General features: G+C 34.9%; 1 protein-coding gene across 1 annotated transcript; it reads left to right on the forward strand.

Annotated features, from left to right (window-relative positions):
• Positions 1 to 3,285: 3,285 nt before the first annotated feature.
• Positions 3,286 to 4,640, forward strand: LOC141701248 (U4/U6 small nuclear ribonucleoprotein Prp31 homolog). The gene has a single exon (XM_074504931.1). It carries the CDS (start codon positions 3,315 to 3,317, stop codon positions 4,638 to 4,640), a length of 1,326 nt encoding a protein of 441 aa, XP_074361032.1. The 5' UTR covers positions 3,286 to 3,314.
• Positions 4,641 to 18,279: the final 13,639 nt, after the last annotated feature.

Consider the following 18,279-nt stretch of genomic DNA (forward strand, 5'->3'; position numbering starts at 1 on the left):
TTAATTTTATTTTGGTTCTATCTTTTTTATTTTATTTCAGTTTTATCTTAATTTCTATAAATCAGATTTTGATGATTTTACAACTCATGCGGAGCTCACGAAGTAATGTTTAATTCAGTTATGGTTTAAAGATTTTGTTTAAAAAATATTATCCAGAATTTGAAGAAAATAAATAACTACGAATTTTGTAATATTATTCTATTCAATTTAGGATATGATAGATACTTATTTTTGGTTAAATCATTCAAAGTGTACGATATTCTATTCAATTTAGAATACCGGGTTATAGTTGGTTATTAAATGTTCTTTTATTTTTGATCCAACGACTATGATTAATTTCTTTAAAGATCTAAGGGTCCATATTAAATTGGTAGTACATGTACTATAACTACCAAAAATTTGGATAAGATCCCCTTTATGCATATTATTTAGTACTAGCTTATAGTCCGTGCGATGCACGGTTTTTTAAAATTTATCTTTTATATTTTTTTTTAACTTTTTTTTTTTAAAAAATTAAAATTTGTGAATATACATATTTATATCGTTAAATTTGACGTTGTTGCAATATTATTTTTATTAATTTGTTGTAATATTGTTGCAACAAATATGAGAAAAATACAGATGATGAATTGAATTAGAGCTATATAGTACAAAATCTAATCATTTTATATTTATTGTTGTACAATTGTATCATAATTTGGTATTTAAATAGCAGTAGAACAACATAATCTTTTTATATTTATAATTGGTTAAATCTCTTATCATATTCTATTTTGAAATTTTAGTACGTATTTGAATAGTCATAGAACAATATAATTATTCTTTATTTATGATTGTATTAAAAATATTTTTATTTTAATAAGATATAAATTTAACCGTATATTATTAATTATATCAGATCAACGGTTGAGATTATTTTGACGGTACCAAAATTTTGGATAAGAAATTCCTGACCCAAATCTATACTATCTATACTATACTATAATAACTGGAATGAAGTATAATTTGGTTCAACGGTCATCCCTTAGTTTTAGTTATTAAAAAAATAAAAAAATTAAAAAAAATAGTGTTATATAACCGCCAAACTACTAAATTATTAAAATACTATACATGTAGTCTACTAATCCTACTAAATTACAACCACAACCTATTCTATTATTAAAAAAAATAGGATTATATATCCGTTAAACTGCTAAATTGTTAAGTTATTAGATATAGTATATTTATCTTACTAAACTACGACCACACATTATCAGGTTAATTTTTTTTATAAATTTATTATTATTTACATAAATAATTTTAAAATTATAATATGATGAAATAAATAAAAAATTAAAATATTTACAAAAACGCGTGTATCGCACGGGATTTAAATTAATTATATATAAAGGATATACTCTCTCCGTCCCAATTTATCAGTCTTGTTTGATTTTTTATGGTCAAATTGACTCAACTTTGACCATAAATAAAAATTCATTCTTTCATTATTTTGAGAAACTAAAAAATACATATTAAACTAGATTAAACATACATTCTAGTGATATAATTTTTATAAATATTTTCGATTTAAATTAATTATATATAAAGGATATAATAAGGAAAGAATGCCCAAAATACACAACTTTTCACCTTCAACTGCCCAAAATGCCCAGATGCGCGCGGACCGCCCAAAATACCCACGAAATACGCATTTTGGGGATGCGTACCCACCATTTCAAATTTTTACAAACAATACGCATGTTCAACATGCGTATTCACTTTTTGTATTTTAGTGAATACGCATCTCTCACATGCGTATTCAACGGGTATTTTGGGCGCACAGTACCGCCAATTGACATTTTGGGCATTTTTTTTCCAAATGGTGGGTATTTTGATTTTTCACCCTATAATAAGGATATAATGGTGATAAAAATATTGTCGTTACCTTGAAATTCAAAGTTTTACCTTAACTAGAAGGAGGTTCAAATTTCTTACTATTTAATTACAAAATTGATAAAATAAACGAGGCCTAAATGGTTGCAACTTGATTTAAATAAATGATTGTAAAATTATAGTTTTATTTATTACTCCCAGATAGAGATGTTCAAAAAATCCGAAACCCGAAATCCAATCCGATCCGATCCGGAAAAAAGCCTGAAAGCCCGATCCGGAAAAAAGCCCGGCCCGATTCGAAAATCCGGCCCGACCCGAAGCCCAAAAAACCCGGATAAAAGCCCGAATTTAAAAAAGCCCGGATCGAAAAAAGCCCGGATAAAAGCCCGGTTCGGCCCGGATAAAAGCCCGGGCTTTTTGAAAAGCCCGATTAAATTTTTTATATAGAATTTGAAAATATACAATACTTTTTATGATTTTTAAAATAATATATCATAATATGAGAAACAATTAAAGTATATATGATTATTTATATATTATATTAAAAATAATTATTTATTTCGGTGTCTAAACTACTCTATCTAATATATCAAGATATTATTTTCTCTGGTATTTAAACTACTCATAATTCGAGTTATAAAATATTAATATATTTTTTAAATATATGAATAAAAAACTCAGATAAAGCCCGGTTTGGCCCGATCCAGCCTGGCCCGCGGGCTTAAAACGGGCCATATATTTTTTAGGAAGCCCGGCCTGGTCCGACCCGATTTTTAAAAAAGCCTGGCCCGATCCGTTTTAAAAAAAACCGGGCTTTTTAAAGCCCGGATAAAGCCCGGTCCGGTAGGCTTTTTGTGCATCTCTACTCCCAGATGTCAAAATTTTAAAAAGGACAACCATATAATATTAATGTAAAAATATGGTATAATTTATTTTGAAATTCATTAAATTCATTACTGCCTCTATTTCATTTTATCTGTCGTTTGACTTTTGTGCACACATCTCAAGATGCATTGACCGCATAGTAAAAAATATTATTTTTAACTTTTTTTTTGTAAATAAAAATTTAAATTATATATTTTTATTCAGAAAAAGAAAATTTTAAAAACTGTTACCTTAACTATTCAGTCAAATCACTTAGAAATGAGCGCAAAAAAATCAATAAATTATTAAAAAGAAACCGAGAGAGTATTTAATTGTCTAGAATTCTAGCGTCGTTAGTATCAAGGAAAGAGGGTGGGCTTCTATTTCTAAGTTTGACCTGGTTTTGAACGGTTTCCTAGTTGGATTCAAATATTTATTAAATAACTTTTTGTTTCAGATTCCATTTAGGTTTAGGTCACATGCCAAGTCTATTTATACGCACATATATTGTCATCGGTAGATAATTTTGATAAGAAACTGAATATTTAGGGTTTTGTGTGTTTGGGCTTCTGTTCAGTATGAATATCATGAACATGAAAGAAGATTTAGATAATGTATCCAAGCTGCAAAAAACCCAGCTTTATATTGATATGATGCAGAAAGTTAAAAGTGCACTTGAGAAGGGATCCGACTCCATGCAGTGTGATCTCTTAGAAGACGATCCAGATTACCGCCTGATTATAGACTGCAATGCTTTGTTAGTTGATATCGAGAATGAAATTATTATCCTTAATAATTTTATCCGTGATAAGTATCGACTAAAATTTCCTGAGCTTGAATCCCTGGTTCATCATCCGATTGATTATGCTCGTGTGGTGAAGAAAATTGGGAATGAAGTTGATCTAACACTTGTTGATTTACAAGGAGTACTGCCATCGGCTATTATTATGGTGGTTTCAATTACGGCGTCGACAACAAGTGGCAAGCCACTTCTAGATGAAGATCTCGTCAAGACTATTGAGGCATGTGACAGGGCACTTACATTAGATTCTGACAAGACAAAGGTTCTTGATTTTGTACAGAGTAGGATGTCATATATTGCTCCAAACCTTTCTGCTATACTTGGAAGTGCTGTCGCTGCAAAATTGATTGGAACTGCCGGTGGTTTGTCAGCACTGATTGAGATGCCAGCATGCAATGTTCAGCGTCTAGGTGCCAAGAGAAAGAATTTAGCAGGATTTTCAACCATGACTTGTCAGTTTCCTGTAGGTTACATGGAGCAAACAGAAATTTTCCAGAGCACTCCCCCTGCTTTAAGAATGCGTGCTTGTCGTCTGTTGGCTTCAAAATCCATTCTTGCAGCACGTGTGGACTCTACTGGAGGAGATGCAACTGGGGGAGTGGGAAGTGCTTTTCGCGAGGAGATATGTAAGAAGATTGATAAGTGGCAACAACCATATCCTGCAAAGCAAGCAAGACCTCTCCATGTTCCTGATTCTGAGACGAAAAAGAAAAGAGGTGGTCGTAGATTAAGGAAGATGAAAGAAAGATATGCTATAAGCGACATGCGTAAGCTAGCCAACAGGATGCAGTTTGGAGTTCCAGAAGAGAGCTCTCTGGGGGATGGTCTTGGGGAAGGATATGGAATGCTTGGCCAGGCTGGAAGTGGAAAGTTGCGGGTGTCAGTTGGTCCAAACAAGCTTGCTGCTAAGTGTGCCAAAAAATTTAAGGAGAGGAGCTTTGTTAGTGGTGCTACCTCCGGACTGACTTCAAGTCTGGCCTTCACTGCTGTTCAGGGGATTGAGCTCTCCAATCCACAGGCACTAGCTAATCAGCTGGGTAGTGGAACACAAAGCACCTACTTCTGTAAAACAGGAACTTTTTCGAAGATAAAGATACCTTGAAACCCCATGTAATGTTGAAAGAAGGTACTATGAGTAATGTGCAGGACAGCTGAAGCAAAGTTTTTTTTATAAATAATATATTTTTGCAATTTTTCAGGAAAAAAATATAAATAGTAAATAATGGATAACGGTAACGACGAAAATGGCTAGCAACTATGGACCATGAGGATGACATTGGTGGTTTTGGAAGCAATGATGAAGATTATAACAAGTGTTAAAGCTTGGTAATTCACAATGCTTCCCTGATATTAACCATAACCTGGTAGTATAGACTATAGATGATGCATTTCACTTTCTCTTCTTAAACTCTGCATTCTGAGATATGGCAAGACTCTCTTATAAAAGTTTCGAGTGCTTAACCGGAGTACATAGAGTAATATCGACTTAATTGCACTTGGATGGCTGAAACATTTCACTTTTTGCATTCTAGTGGTTAATTTGTTTGTCTCAACAAATGAATTGCTGAACAAATAAATTTTTAGTTGATGAGGGGCTCCGCACTTGGGCCGTTAACGACGTTAACGGAGCTAGGGGTAAAAACGTCATAACATAATTCAACGGCTCTATTTGGTTTATATATACGTATACTTACCTCTCCCAGCCGTATACAACACTTTCCTCTTCTCTTCACCATTTTCTAACCAAACTAAACCTAAAATCGAATTTTCAAGACTTTGTCTCAGAACAATGAATGAGAAGTGTTACTGCGAGAACTGGGTTGTTCAGAAGACTTCATGGACGGATTATAATCCGGGTCGTAAGTTTCTGACTTGTGCTACTCAATCTTGTGACTTCTTCAAATGGTCAGAACCTGAATTTGATGTTAGAAGCAAGGGTGTGATCAACGGGCTGAAATCGAATGGATAGGAAGGATGCTAAAACTATACTGGAGTTGGTTGCCCAGAGAAATGAGTATATTGAGGAGATAAAGCAGCAGAAGAATAAAATTTGGAAATGGAAATCACTATGTATTTTATTACTTCTGTTCATCTACCACATTTGGTTCAGCTCTGGTAGGAAGGAAGAGAGCAAAGGAGAGTGATCTTCTCTGTTGGCCTAGCTTTTGTTGGCTTAGATGTAGTTTTTGTTGTATTTTTTAGGTATTTATGCACTGTGTTTGTAGGTAATTAGGTATGTAACTATTATGTATTTGTGATGTTTGTGAATGAATGAAAGCTGCATTTGCCCTAAATTTTTTGATATGTCCTAATGAAGTTGAAAACCACATGAAAACATTTTGGAAAAGTAAATAAAAGCTAGGTTCATAACAATACACCAACCATGAGTTTCATAAAACAAACTTAAGAAAGTAACAGCTTGGCCTAGTTAACAAAAGATTAGTTTGGCCAACATATGGTTGAGAACATATTACCTTCATGGCTTGACAAAAGAACAAGACAATTTGAGCAACAAGTGGAACAAGACATTCATGGTTGGAATCTTTCTTGCCATCCCTTTTCTTCTGAGTTTTTGAGGCCCCTTGATTAGAGGCCCCTCATATGTACCAGCAATCTTGATTAGAGCTCTCTTTTTGGCTCTATAAACACAATGCTTGTTGACATCACATTTTAGGTCATTGACAATTTTTTTCTGGAAGGCAGCCACATGCCAAGTATGATTCATCCTTATCTCTGTCTCATAATAATCTGCAATCCACTTGGAATTGATCTGCTTTTGTTTGAAGGTAGGCAAGTAGGTGTGTTTATTGTAAAGTGTCATTATCTGAAAATTAGGGGTCCCTTGGTATGAAGAAGCATAGACCTTCCACTAACAGGGTGGTTGGCAAACATACTTCACTTTCTTCCCGAAGCCCCTCACATTACTTATGGGCCTTCTTTCAATTATTGCATATTTTTTAACTGCTTCTCTAAACATTTTTGAATCTTTAAATAAAAGGCCCAACTTGAATGTGGGCATTATCATGTCCACTTTCTCATTGAAAATAGGGTAACTAATAGCATCTTCATCACTTGAGTTGGCCACTATCCTCTCATCATCAGAACCAACATAGACAGATGAGGCAGCATCACTTTGTTCACCATCTTTCTCCTCCTCTCTCAAGTCATCAACATTTAGCTTAAATATCAAATCATCATCAGATTCATCCTTGTTAGAAGCATCTGAATACCAGATCTCATCACTACTTTCTTCATCTCTAAATTCAAAGTCATAATCATCAGGGTCAGAGAAAGATTTATAGTGGCCCTCTAAATCCCTAATATCTTTCTCAATATCTTCTTCACACTGTGTTCTAAATGGAAATTGATTGTCATGTTCATATTCATCTGGTGTGACTTCTCTTGGTGGTGTAGGCTGTCTTAGTGCCTTGCTCTGTCTATATTTGGTTGGCTTACTAGGAGTACACTTCTTGTCTATTGATCTTTTTGCAGGGGACTTTGTTTTTTTGGACTTAGGAGGTGTAGTTGTAGGTGGAGCTGTAAGAAGCAATGGTGGTTGTGTAGATTGTGATATAGGAGCCTCTGTGAACTCATCATTTTCTAATATTTCTCTAGGTGATGTTTCTACATTAAAGGTGGTGAACTCATCATTCCCTGATTGTACTAAAGGTGTGTCAGAATACACCTCAACATATCTTTCAACATGCATCAAAGTACACATTAGCATAACCTCATCATCAGAGTCAAGCTTAAACAAACCTCTATCCATAGTAGTCTTGGGTAGTTTATACCAAATATCTTTATCTCTGGACCTTTAATACCAACATATCTAATCATACAAAGTATCTCAATTAAACTAATATGATCAGAACTGCAAAAGTCTATGTAATCAACATCTCCACCAACATAGTCCTTGGGGTTATCAGTAAGTTGTCCACCCTGATACAGTTTTATAGTAAAGTACTCAATGGCTGCAAATTTAAACTTTTTTATTCAGATACAACACTGTTAGTGTTTGTGCCCTAGAGACAACACTATTATGTTTATATTATGAAACATTTGGATTATTAATTCTAATTATATGGACTATTCTTTAGTAATTTATTATATCTTTATTTTCTGTGATAAAATGTTAGATTAATAAATGTCCTTGGAATATGATATGTAATTTTATATCTCTAAGTACGTGACTTAGAAATGAGATTATGAGAAAGTATCGATATTTTTAAAGATCCCTAGTCGAGTATTATTATTAAGGGACAATAATAATGCATTAAGACTAGTGTGAATATTGACTGATGATCACATCTCATTGATCAAATGTATAGTGATACTAAAGTCAAAGCACATGCAAATATATTATATACATGGTGCTGGAAGATCCAATGTGAGATTCTACATGTCTGTTGTGTCATAAGTAATTCTCACAGTGATAATGATGTATTGGTCCTTAGACTTGAAATCATTATATTTCTATATGATAATTAATATACTTTGGTTGCATTAAAAGTTATCTTTGACCGGGTGATGATAAAAGTGTATATTGGGTATATTATGAATCATATGAGAAATATGAATGATCTAGAAAGGATTTAACCCTCCTATTTTAGGAGTGATATTATTGGCCTCTTGTTTGAGTTAGACTATGAAATGCATGGCCATGCTCAAATGTTGATTTGATGTTATAGTCTACTCATCGATCAAGGAAACCTGGATTAAATTATGAAGAGGATGACACATAACATGCATCAAGTTTAATCTATAATATATGGTTAAAAGGATTACAGTACATTGTACATTATACACAAAAGGTTTAATCGATCACCGATTTAATTATTATTACTTGGGTAACAATAATGTATTACTAGATGCCGCTCATTGTTTATGATTTTAAATTAGATTTAAAATTGTTGCCAACGTAATAATAACCTAAAGGGTCGCACAAAGAATGATTGGAGGATTATTTAATTTAAATTCGGATTTAAATTAAATGTAAGTAATTCGAATTATTTGTTATTAATTAAGTGTGAATTAATTAATTAAATAAATAGGAAATTCGAATTTAATATTAAATCCAAAATTAAGTTATTGGATGATTAAGTGAGACTTAATAATACAATAATTAGAATTTCGAATTTAATAATAATAATAACTCTAAAATTAAGTTTAGGGTTGGAGGCCCAATAGATCTTGTCTATATAATATCTTTTTCTAATAGAATTAGGGTTACATGTTTTATTTGATAAAACATAAACCCTAGAACTTGAAGAGAGATAGAGAGAGCAAGAAGGCGGCCTCAAGAACGTGCTAGTACACACCCATCCTCCGGGAAATCATTCGTGTGGATACCTTCAAGGCGTATATTGTTCCAGCGACGGACAAGTTGACAGGAACAAACTTCCTTGACTGGCAGAGGAACTTGAGGATTGTCCTCAAACAAGGGCGCAAGCTCTATGTCATATATATCCCTCGCCCTGCACCTCTCACTGAAGGAGCATCCCATGCTCAACATAATGTTTATCAGAAACATATCGATGATGACACGGATGTTCAATGTCTCATGTTAGCGACCATGAGTGCTGAACTTCAGAAACAACATGAGAATATGGATTCTTATGATATGATTGAGCACCTTAAACGTATGTTTGAAGGACAGGCTCGTCAGGAGAGGTTTGATACTTTCAAATCATTGCATGCATGTAAGCAGGGAGAACGTGATCCGGTTGGACCACATGTTCTAAGGATGATTGGGAATATTGAGTACCTTGCCAAGTTGGGTGCCCCGATTGCTGTGGAGCACCAGACCTAATTTTGCAATCTTTAAACATCATTTATTCTCAATTTGTGATGAATTACAATATGAATGAGATAGATAAGAACCCTACCGAACTGTTGGCTATGTTGAAAACTGCTGAGACCAATGTTCAAAAGACATCCCTTGCTCCCAAGTTGATGGTAAATAAGGGGAAGGCCAAAGGAAAGGGTAAATGGAAAGGCAAGAGGAAAATGGGATCTAAATCGAACGCCAATCCGAAACCTGATCCGACCAAGGCTTTGAAGCCTAAAGGTGGTGTTCCAAAGGTTAGTGATTGTCACTATTGCAAGAAACCAGGTCATTGGAAGAGGAACTGTCATGATTATTTGGAGGATCTGAAGAAGAAGAAGGTTGTTGTTACTGCTTATGATTCAGGTGTTTATGTTATTGAAGTCAATTTTTCTACTTCTACATCTTGGGTATTAGATACTGGATGTGGTTCTCACATTTGTATAAATGTGCAGGAACTGCAGGGAAGTAGGACATTGGCGAAGGGAGAAGTCGACCTACGAGTTGGCAATGGAGCAAAGGTTGCTGCTTTAGCTGTAGAGACTTATCGTTTATCGTTGCCCACTGGGCTTGTTTTAGAACTAGATAACTATTTTTACGTGCCTGCGATTTGCAGAAACATTATTTCGGTTTCTTGTTTGGACAAGAAAGGTTTTTCGTTTTTGATTCAGAACAATAGTTGTTCATTTTCATTCAATAATGTTACCTATGGGATTGCACGTTTGTTTAATGGTTTATATGTTCTTGATATAGATACTCCTGTCTATAACATAAATAATGATAATAAATGTATTAAGATGAAAGACTCAAATCAAACATACCTTTGGCATTGTCGTTTAGGTCACATAAATGAGAAACGCATTTCCAAATTACATAAAGATGGTTACTTGGATAAGTTTGATTTTGAATCATACGAAGAATGCAAATCTTGTCTCATTGGCAAAATGGCTAAAGCTCCTTTTACCGGACAAGGTGAAAGGGCCACCGAACGATTAGGACTTATACATAGTGATGTATGTGGTCCAATGCGTATGATGGCAAGAGGTGGCTTGTACTACTTCATTACTTTTACTGATGATTTCAGTAGATATGGATATGTGTATCTATTGAAGAACAAATCCGATTCTTTTGCAAAGTTCAAAGAATACAAGGCTGAAGTGGAAAAACAAACTGGGGAAAGTATAAAAGTTCTACGATCAGATCGTGGAGGAGAATACTTAAGCCTCGAGTTTAAAGGTTTTTTGAAGGAGTGTGGTATCGTATCTCAACTTACTCCTCCTGAACGCCTCAATGGAATGGAGTTTCTGAGAGGAGAAATCGTACCTTGTTGGACATGGTGCGATCGATGATGAGTCTAGCAGATCTTCCAATAAGTTTCTGGGGTTATGCTCTAGAAACGGCTGCATATACACTAAACCGAGTTCCAACTAAATCGGTTCAAAAGACTCCATATGAGATATGGACTGAGAAATGTCACATCATGTCTTTTATGAAAGTATGGGGATGCGAAGCGTTTGTGAAACGCTTGGTGTCTGACAAGCTGGGACAAAAATCGGATAAATATTATTTTGTGGGATATCCTGAAGAAATAAAGGGTATAGTTTCTATAATCCTACCGAGAACAAAGTGTTGGTTGCTCGAACCGCTGTATTTCTTGAAAGAGAGTTACTTTCAAAGAAAACTAGTGGGAGGACTATAGATCTCGATGAAGATCGAGTTGTATAAAATAATATTGAACCAGAGTTGGAAAATAGGCAGGAAGTACATCAAGAAGTTCCTGCTCCGGAAACACAGGTTGTTCGTAGATCTACTAGGGCTCATCATGAGCCAGAGAGATATTAAAGATTTCTCTTGACTCAAGATGATGATGTAATGCTCATAGATAATGATGAGCCTCTTACCTACCAAGATCATATGAACAGTCCAGACTCCGAGAGATGGCTAGAGGCCATGAAATCCGAAATGGAATCCATGTATCAAAATAAAGTATGGACTTTAGTTGATCCACCTGAAGGGGTAAAACCTATAGGGTGCTAGTGGGTTTTCAAGAAGAAAACTGACATGGATGGTAAAGTACAGACCTATAAAGTGCGACTGGTGGCAAAAGGTTTCAAACAAGTTCATGGTATAGACTATGATGAGACCTTTTCACCAGTTATTATGGTCAAGTCCATCAGGATTTTGCTAGCAATAGCTGCTTACTACGACTAAGAGATTTGGCAAATGGATGTCAAAACCGCTTTCTTAAATGGGAGCCTTGAAGAGGATGTATACATGATACAACCTGAGGGTTTTGTCGATCCTAAGTTTGCTAAGATGGTCTGTAAGTTGCTTCGATCTATTTATGGATTGAAGCAAGCCTCAAGGAGATGGAATCGCCGTTTTGATGAAACAGTCAAAGAATTTGGCTTTATTCAAAATGAAGATGAACCATGTGTTTACAAGAAGGTTAGTGGGAGCCACGTGGCATTCCTAGTACTATATGTAGATGACATATTACTAATAGAAAATGACATACCTTCTCTAAAGGCTGTTAAGACTTGGTTGGGAAATAGTTTCTCGATGAAGGACTTAGGTGATGCTACCTATATATTAGGGATCAAGATCTATAGATATAGATCAAGGAAATTAATCGGCCTAAGTCAGAGTACATACATTGACAAAGTATTGCATCATTTCGGGATGCAAGAAGCAAAAAGAGGATATGTCCCAATGTCTTATGGGATATTGATCTCAAAAGACAACTGCCCTAAATCATTAGATGATAAGGGCCGTATGAGCAAAGTTCCATATGCTTCATCAATTGGATCTACAATGTATGCGATGATATGTACTCGACCTGATGTTTCGTATGCCTTGAGCATGACGAACAGATACCAGTCTAATCCTGGCGAGGGTCACTGGACATCAGTCAAGAATATTCTTAAGTACTTGAAAAGACTAAAGATTCATTCTTGGTGTATGAAGGAGATATACATATATGTAAAGTGCATACTGATGATAATGTTGCAGACCCACTGACTAAGGTTTTGTCGCAGCAAAAGCACGAAGGTCATACTAGTTCCACGGGTATTAGATATCCGGGTGATTGGCTCTAGTGCAAGTGGGAGATTGTTAGTATTTGTGCCCTAGAGATAACACTATTATGTTTATATTATGAAACATTTGGATTATTAATTCTGATTATATGGATTATTCTTTAGTAATTTATTATATTTTTATTTTCTGTGATAAGATGTTAGATTAATAAATGTCCTTGGAATATGATATGTAATTTTATATCTCTAAGTACGTGACTTAGAAATGAGATTATGAGAATAGTATCGATATTCCTAAAGATGCCTAATCGAGTATTAATATTAAGGGACAATAATAATGCATTAAGACTAGTGTGAATATTGACTGATGATCACATCTCATTAATCATAGGTATAGTGATACTAAAGTCAAAACATAGGCACATGTATTATATACATGGTGCTGGAAGACCCAATGTGAGATTCTACATGTCTGTTGTGTCATAAGTAATTCTCACAGTGATGATGATGTATTGGTCCTTAGACTTGAAATCATTATATTTCTATATGAGAATTAATATACTTTGGTTGCATTAAAAGTTACCTTTGACCGGGTGATGATAAAAGTGTATATTGGGTATATTATGAATCATATGAGAAATATGAATGATCTAGAAAGGATTTAACCCTCCTATTTTAGGAGTGATATTATTGGCCTCTTGTTTGAGTTAGACTATGAAATGCATGGCCATGCTCAAATGTTGATTTGATGTTATAGTCTACTAATCGATCAAGGAAACCTGGATTAAATTATGAAGAGGATGACACATAACATGCCTCGAGTTTAATCTATAATATATGGTTAAAAGGATCATAGTACATTGTACATTATACACAAAAGGTTTAATCGATCACCGATTTAATTATTATTACTTGGGTAACAATGATGTATTACTAGATGCCGCTCATTGTTTATGATTTTAAATTAGATTTAAAATTGTTACCAACGTAATAATAACCTAAAGGGTCGCACAAAGAATGATTGGAGGATTATTTAATTTAAATTCGGATTTAAATTAAATGTAAGTAATTCGAATTATTTGTTATTAATTAAGTGTGACTTAATTAATTAAATAAATAGGAAATTCGAATTTAATATTAAATCCAAAATTAAGTTATTGGATGATTAAGTGAGACTTAATAATACAATAATTAGAATTTTGAATTTAATAATAATAATAACTCTAAAATTAAGTTTAGGGTTGGAGGCCCAATAGCTCTTGCCTATATAATATATTTTTCTAATAGAATTAGGGTTACACGTTTTATTTGATAAAACATAAACCCTAGAACTTGAAGAGAGATAGAGAGAGCAAGAAGGTGGCCTCAAGAACGTGCTAGTACACATCCATCCTCCGGCCAATCATTTGTGTGGATACCTTCAAGGCGTAGATCGTTCCAGCGACGGGCTACGTGGTGATCATTCAAGACCTCCATCTTTCCATTAATATAAAGCTTCTTAAGGTAAACATACTGAACTACGAATTAAATATTATTTTTCGCATGGATCCTGCGGAGAGTTTCGATTTTTAAGATTTAAATTTACGTTTTCGTTGCGTTTATGTGTTAAAAACCCTTCAAACACATGGTAATACTATAATGGGAAACATAAACAACAAAATGATTCATAATTAAACAACTAATGTATAAACAAGTACTTTGTGCCCTAACTTAATATAATAACCCAAAGCAGTGAATTAACAAGTAAACAAAACCATATATCATTAAACAACTATACCCAATTACACAAGTAAGGAATGATTTGGTTTTCAAGAACTCGAAAACAAACCTGAATAATCAGGGCACTCCCGAGGTGCGTACACATTCGCATCTTCCTTCAACCGTATGAACCAACTCATCTTTTAGGGCTTGACTGCAGAAATCACACTAATCTTTTTAGGGCTTGAGGGCAGATTAGGAAAGGAGAGGTTAGTTTTTGGAGGGAATGATTTAAGAAAAAGTTAATTTGGCCGCGGTTTTTGGAAAGGGGGTTATCGTATAAGGGGTTATAATATAATACATGTATCTATGTTACTAACACCGTTTGATTTTTTTGACGGCCCAAGTGCGGAGCCCCTCATCTGCTAAAATTTTATTTTTTCAGTAATTCATTTGTTGAGACAAACAAATTAGCCACTAGAGTGCAAAAAGTGAAATGTTTCAGCCACCCAAGTGCAATTAAGTCGGTAATATCTGTTACAGGTTCATTGTTATTAAATGTATGTATTATTATTAGCTTTTATTACTTGATAATATTTTTAAGTAAGAATACATGTTTCTGCAACTGTCAAACATAAATACTATTTTTGCAACATCTGTTTCTGAAACTTTGGTGTTTGTAGCGTGAAACTTTATATCTTACTATAATTTATCAAAGAAACTATATTTCTCTGTCCCAATACATTTTCATAAGTAAATAACTTGTAATGAGACTTAGACAAAGTTGTTTCTGAAGGGTCTAGAATCCCTCATCTTACATGAGTCCTAATTACCATCTAAGTTGGAGACTTGTCCATCAAATCTCCCAACACAAGTCTAACCCTAGACTCACCATTACATAAAGGGCTCTACTTCTCAACCTAAAATTACGTTTTTGGCTTGAATCTCTACAACACAGAGATATGTAGGCATCTTGCGAGTACGACCAATCCCCACTGCGAGAACAGTCATTAAAGCTCGAAACTCACAGACCTGGTATAATTTACTAACGAACCCTAGTTTTATTTCACAACACCAACACTAAATATTTTTTTGTATATTTATTTGTTATTCCTAGTGGACTAACAATGAGATTTACAGAAGGGGGGTTGAATGTAAATCTCAAAACTTTTTCAAGTTTTGAGCAGTTTCTAAGGCTAAGTGTTTCTGAGAACAAGTGTGTGTGAATTGCTTGAGGCCAATGCAGACAGATATATATTCAACACAAATGTAAAGAACACAAAGGTCTTAAAAACTTTTCTGGTGGATTTGTTGTTCCACCAGAGATGTGTTATTTCAGAAAATCTGTGATTCAAAGAATTAAATCACAGCTGCTTCCTAGTACAAACTAGATGATTTTCTCTCTGGATATTTCTAAACAGCTCAGGAAAATTCATATCTAATTACTAGATGCTACTTGGTTTATATATCACCAAGTTTACAAGTGAAGACGAAACTGTAAAATACAATTAAAAAGATTCTTCACATGTTTCTTCTTCATTTCTCTATCAGATGCAATTTAGGCTTGGCTGTAGATCTTTGAATACTTCCTTATTTGCATCAGAATGGAAATGCTGCATTTTCTTGATTCCTCCTAGAGGCTTCCACATTCCAGTTTGTCTCTGTCAACCCATGTACCTCTGTCAGCTTGTGAATTGTCACTATCAACTGCTAATGAACTAAGCATCCGTTGAAGCTTTCATCCGTTGATGCCTTATCCGTTGAGGCTTTATCCATTGATGCATTATCAGTTGAAGTCTTTATCCGTTGAAGCACTTATCCGTTGATGGATATTATCCGTTGAAGCATTAGAGACATTCGTTGAAGCTTTGTTTCTTATCCGTTGAAGGTCTTCAATATCAGTTGATACTTCTTCATTTATATAAAATTACAAGGTATGAAATATTTATAATTAGCCCTCCTATTTGCATATCCACTAGTAGTCAACATGACTGATACTTTCCTACAACATCTAAGAATTACAACTTGAATCCAGAGAATGAAATGTGCTACAATACTAAACTTATTGCTAAGTAAAGCTACTCCTTCAACAGATAGCCAAGATGGTCTTATCCGTTGAGGCTACAAACACTAGATTTCTACTTAAGTGTTTTGTTTAACTTATCATCAAACTAATACATATATTCCTAACAATCTCCCCCTATTTATGTCTACTAGAACTGTAGGCATAAATTTGGGTTTAGCTTGATGATAACAAAACACTTGACAAATATATAAACTGTAATAAAGCAGAAATTCAAAAGTGCTGCAAAAATGTGTATGCTGAGATGGAATTGAAGAGTTACATTGTTTCCAAGGGTGCTCCTTTAGCCTGAGCAGATTACTTCCTTTTCCTTTGATCTCTTATTTTCTTTCCTAGTCTCCTGTCATTCTCCTCTATTTGAAGTTGAAGTTGTCTGTAGAATTCAGCTTCATCTTCTTCATTGATGTCCAACTTAGATTGCATATCCTTGAGAGTTTCATTACTGGCAATCTTGAGCTGATCTTCAATTCTGAAAAATCTTCTGACTCATTTGTTGTCTCTGAACTCCATCAACCAATGAGGTGATTTATGAACTGTAATTCCTCTTTCTTGAATGAGTAATGTTCTAGGCAAGGCATTGGGCTCCCTCCAAGTTTTCCTTATGTTGGCAATCTTGTTGAGAATCTCAGTCTTGGAAGTCCTGGTAAAGCCAGAATTCCTTTGTATGGCTGAGTAGACTCTAATCAAGGTAGAGTAGCCTTCATTCAGAATTATGTAAAGAGGCCAAGTTCTTTCCCCATCTCCTTTGTATTTGAACACTAGTCTTTTTGGTAGCTGTCTGTAGGCTGCTATTCCCCTTACTTCCTCCAGCTCATCCAGATAGAGTTCAATGTCTGAAAATTCTTTTATGTCACAGATGTGAACATAATCATCCTTAGAGGCTTGAGGCTTAGGCTTAGGCTTAGGCTTCTGTGTGAATTTGATTGAGGCTTTAGAGGGTGTTGATTTGATTCTTCTTTTCTGCTTCTTTGATGGTGGAGAAGAGGTTAGGAAGGTGGGCAATTTGATGGTGTCCCAATCAATTGGTTCCTCCATAGGAATGATTGTTTCACCATGAATGTTCATGAAGGGGTCAGGTACAATGGGTTCAGGAATAGAGGGTAGTGATTTGGATTTTGATTGGGTTTCTTCAGTCTTATCTACCATCTTTCTCATTGCATTGGCCTTCTTTCTGTTCCCTTTCTGCCATTCTTCTCTTTCCTTACTTCTTTCTTCCATATCAGTATCAACCATGTCCCCCATAGCTTCATCTTCACTTTTGTCTTCAATTTCTTTCTGTTCTTCAGCCTGACTTGACTTTAGCTATTTTTCAAGCTTTGCTTATGCTCTTTTGTCAGCCTTTAGCTGTTTGGCTTCTTCCTTCAACCTTCTGGTTTCTTCCCTCTTGGCTATTGAGAATTTGGGATGTCCTTGCATCACACATATGCTCTTTCCCTCTCTGAAGATAATAGCCATGTTCCTCCTTACAGCCACATCCATGGTCTCTTTGTGCTTTGTGATACTTCCACCCAAAAGCTTGTCTTCATTAGGCTTTGGAAGAGGAAAATCCACTCCTTTCATCTGAGCAAGGCTTAGAGGATTCTTTGTAGAGTCCTTAATGGATCTGTTGTTGGGCTTGAGAACCATAGGTTTCAGATTCTTGGAAGAAGTCTCTCCAACCTTATTCCTCCCTACTGGCTTGAGCTCCATAATAATTGATTCCACTTTTGTGCTATGCTTCATAGATTGTGATTGAGAAGTTGTAGAACCAAAAATTTGTTGCATCTTTTCATCAATCTTCTTCCTTTGCTCTTTGACTTGCAATTCAGCTGCTGCTATCTGGATTAGATCAATTCCATCAAGCTTTCCTTTGATTTGAATAGTTGGAGAAGTGGTGATGGCAGAAACTAGCACTTGAGATATTTGAATTGTTGTTGATGGCTCTCCTTCCCCTTTCCCTTTTTTCTCCCCCTTTTTGTTATCATCAAGGGTAGGGGTCAAGCCTTGTGCTTTTGCCAACTGCATGAGTAGATTTGTTTGAGTTTGTTGATTCTGAAGAATGGTGACCATAGAGTCTTCAATGATCTGAACTCTGGTTTCTAGTCTGGCCATCCTCTTG

Source organism: Apium graveolens, unplaced genomic scaffold (genome assembly GCF_009905375.1).
Source record: "Apium graveolens cultivar Ventura unplaced genomic scaffold, ASM990537v1 ctg363, whole genome shotgun sequence".
NCBI lineage: Eukaryota > Viridiplantae > Streptophyta > Magnoliopsida > Apiales > Apiaceae > Apium > Apium graveolens.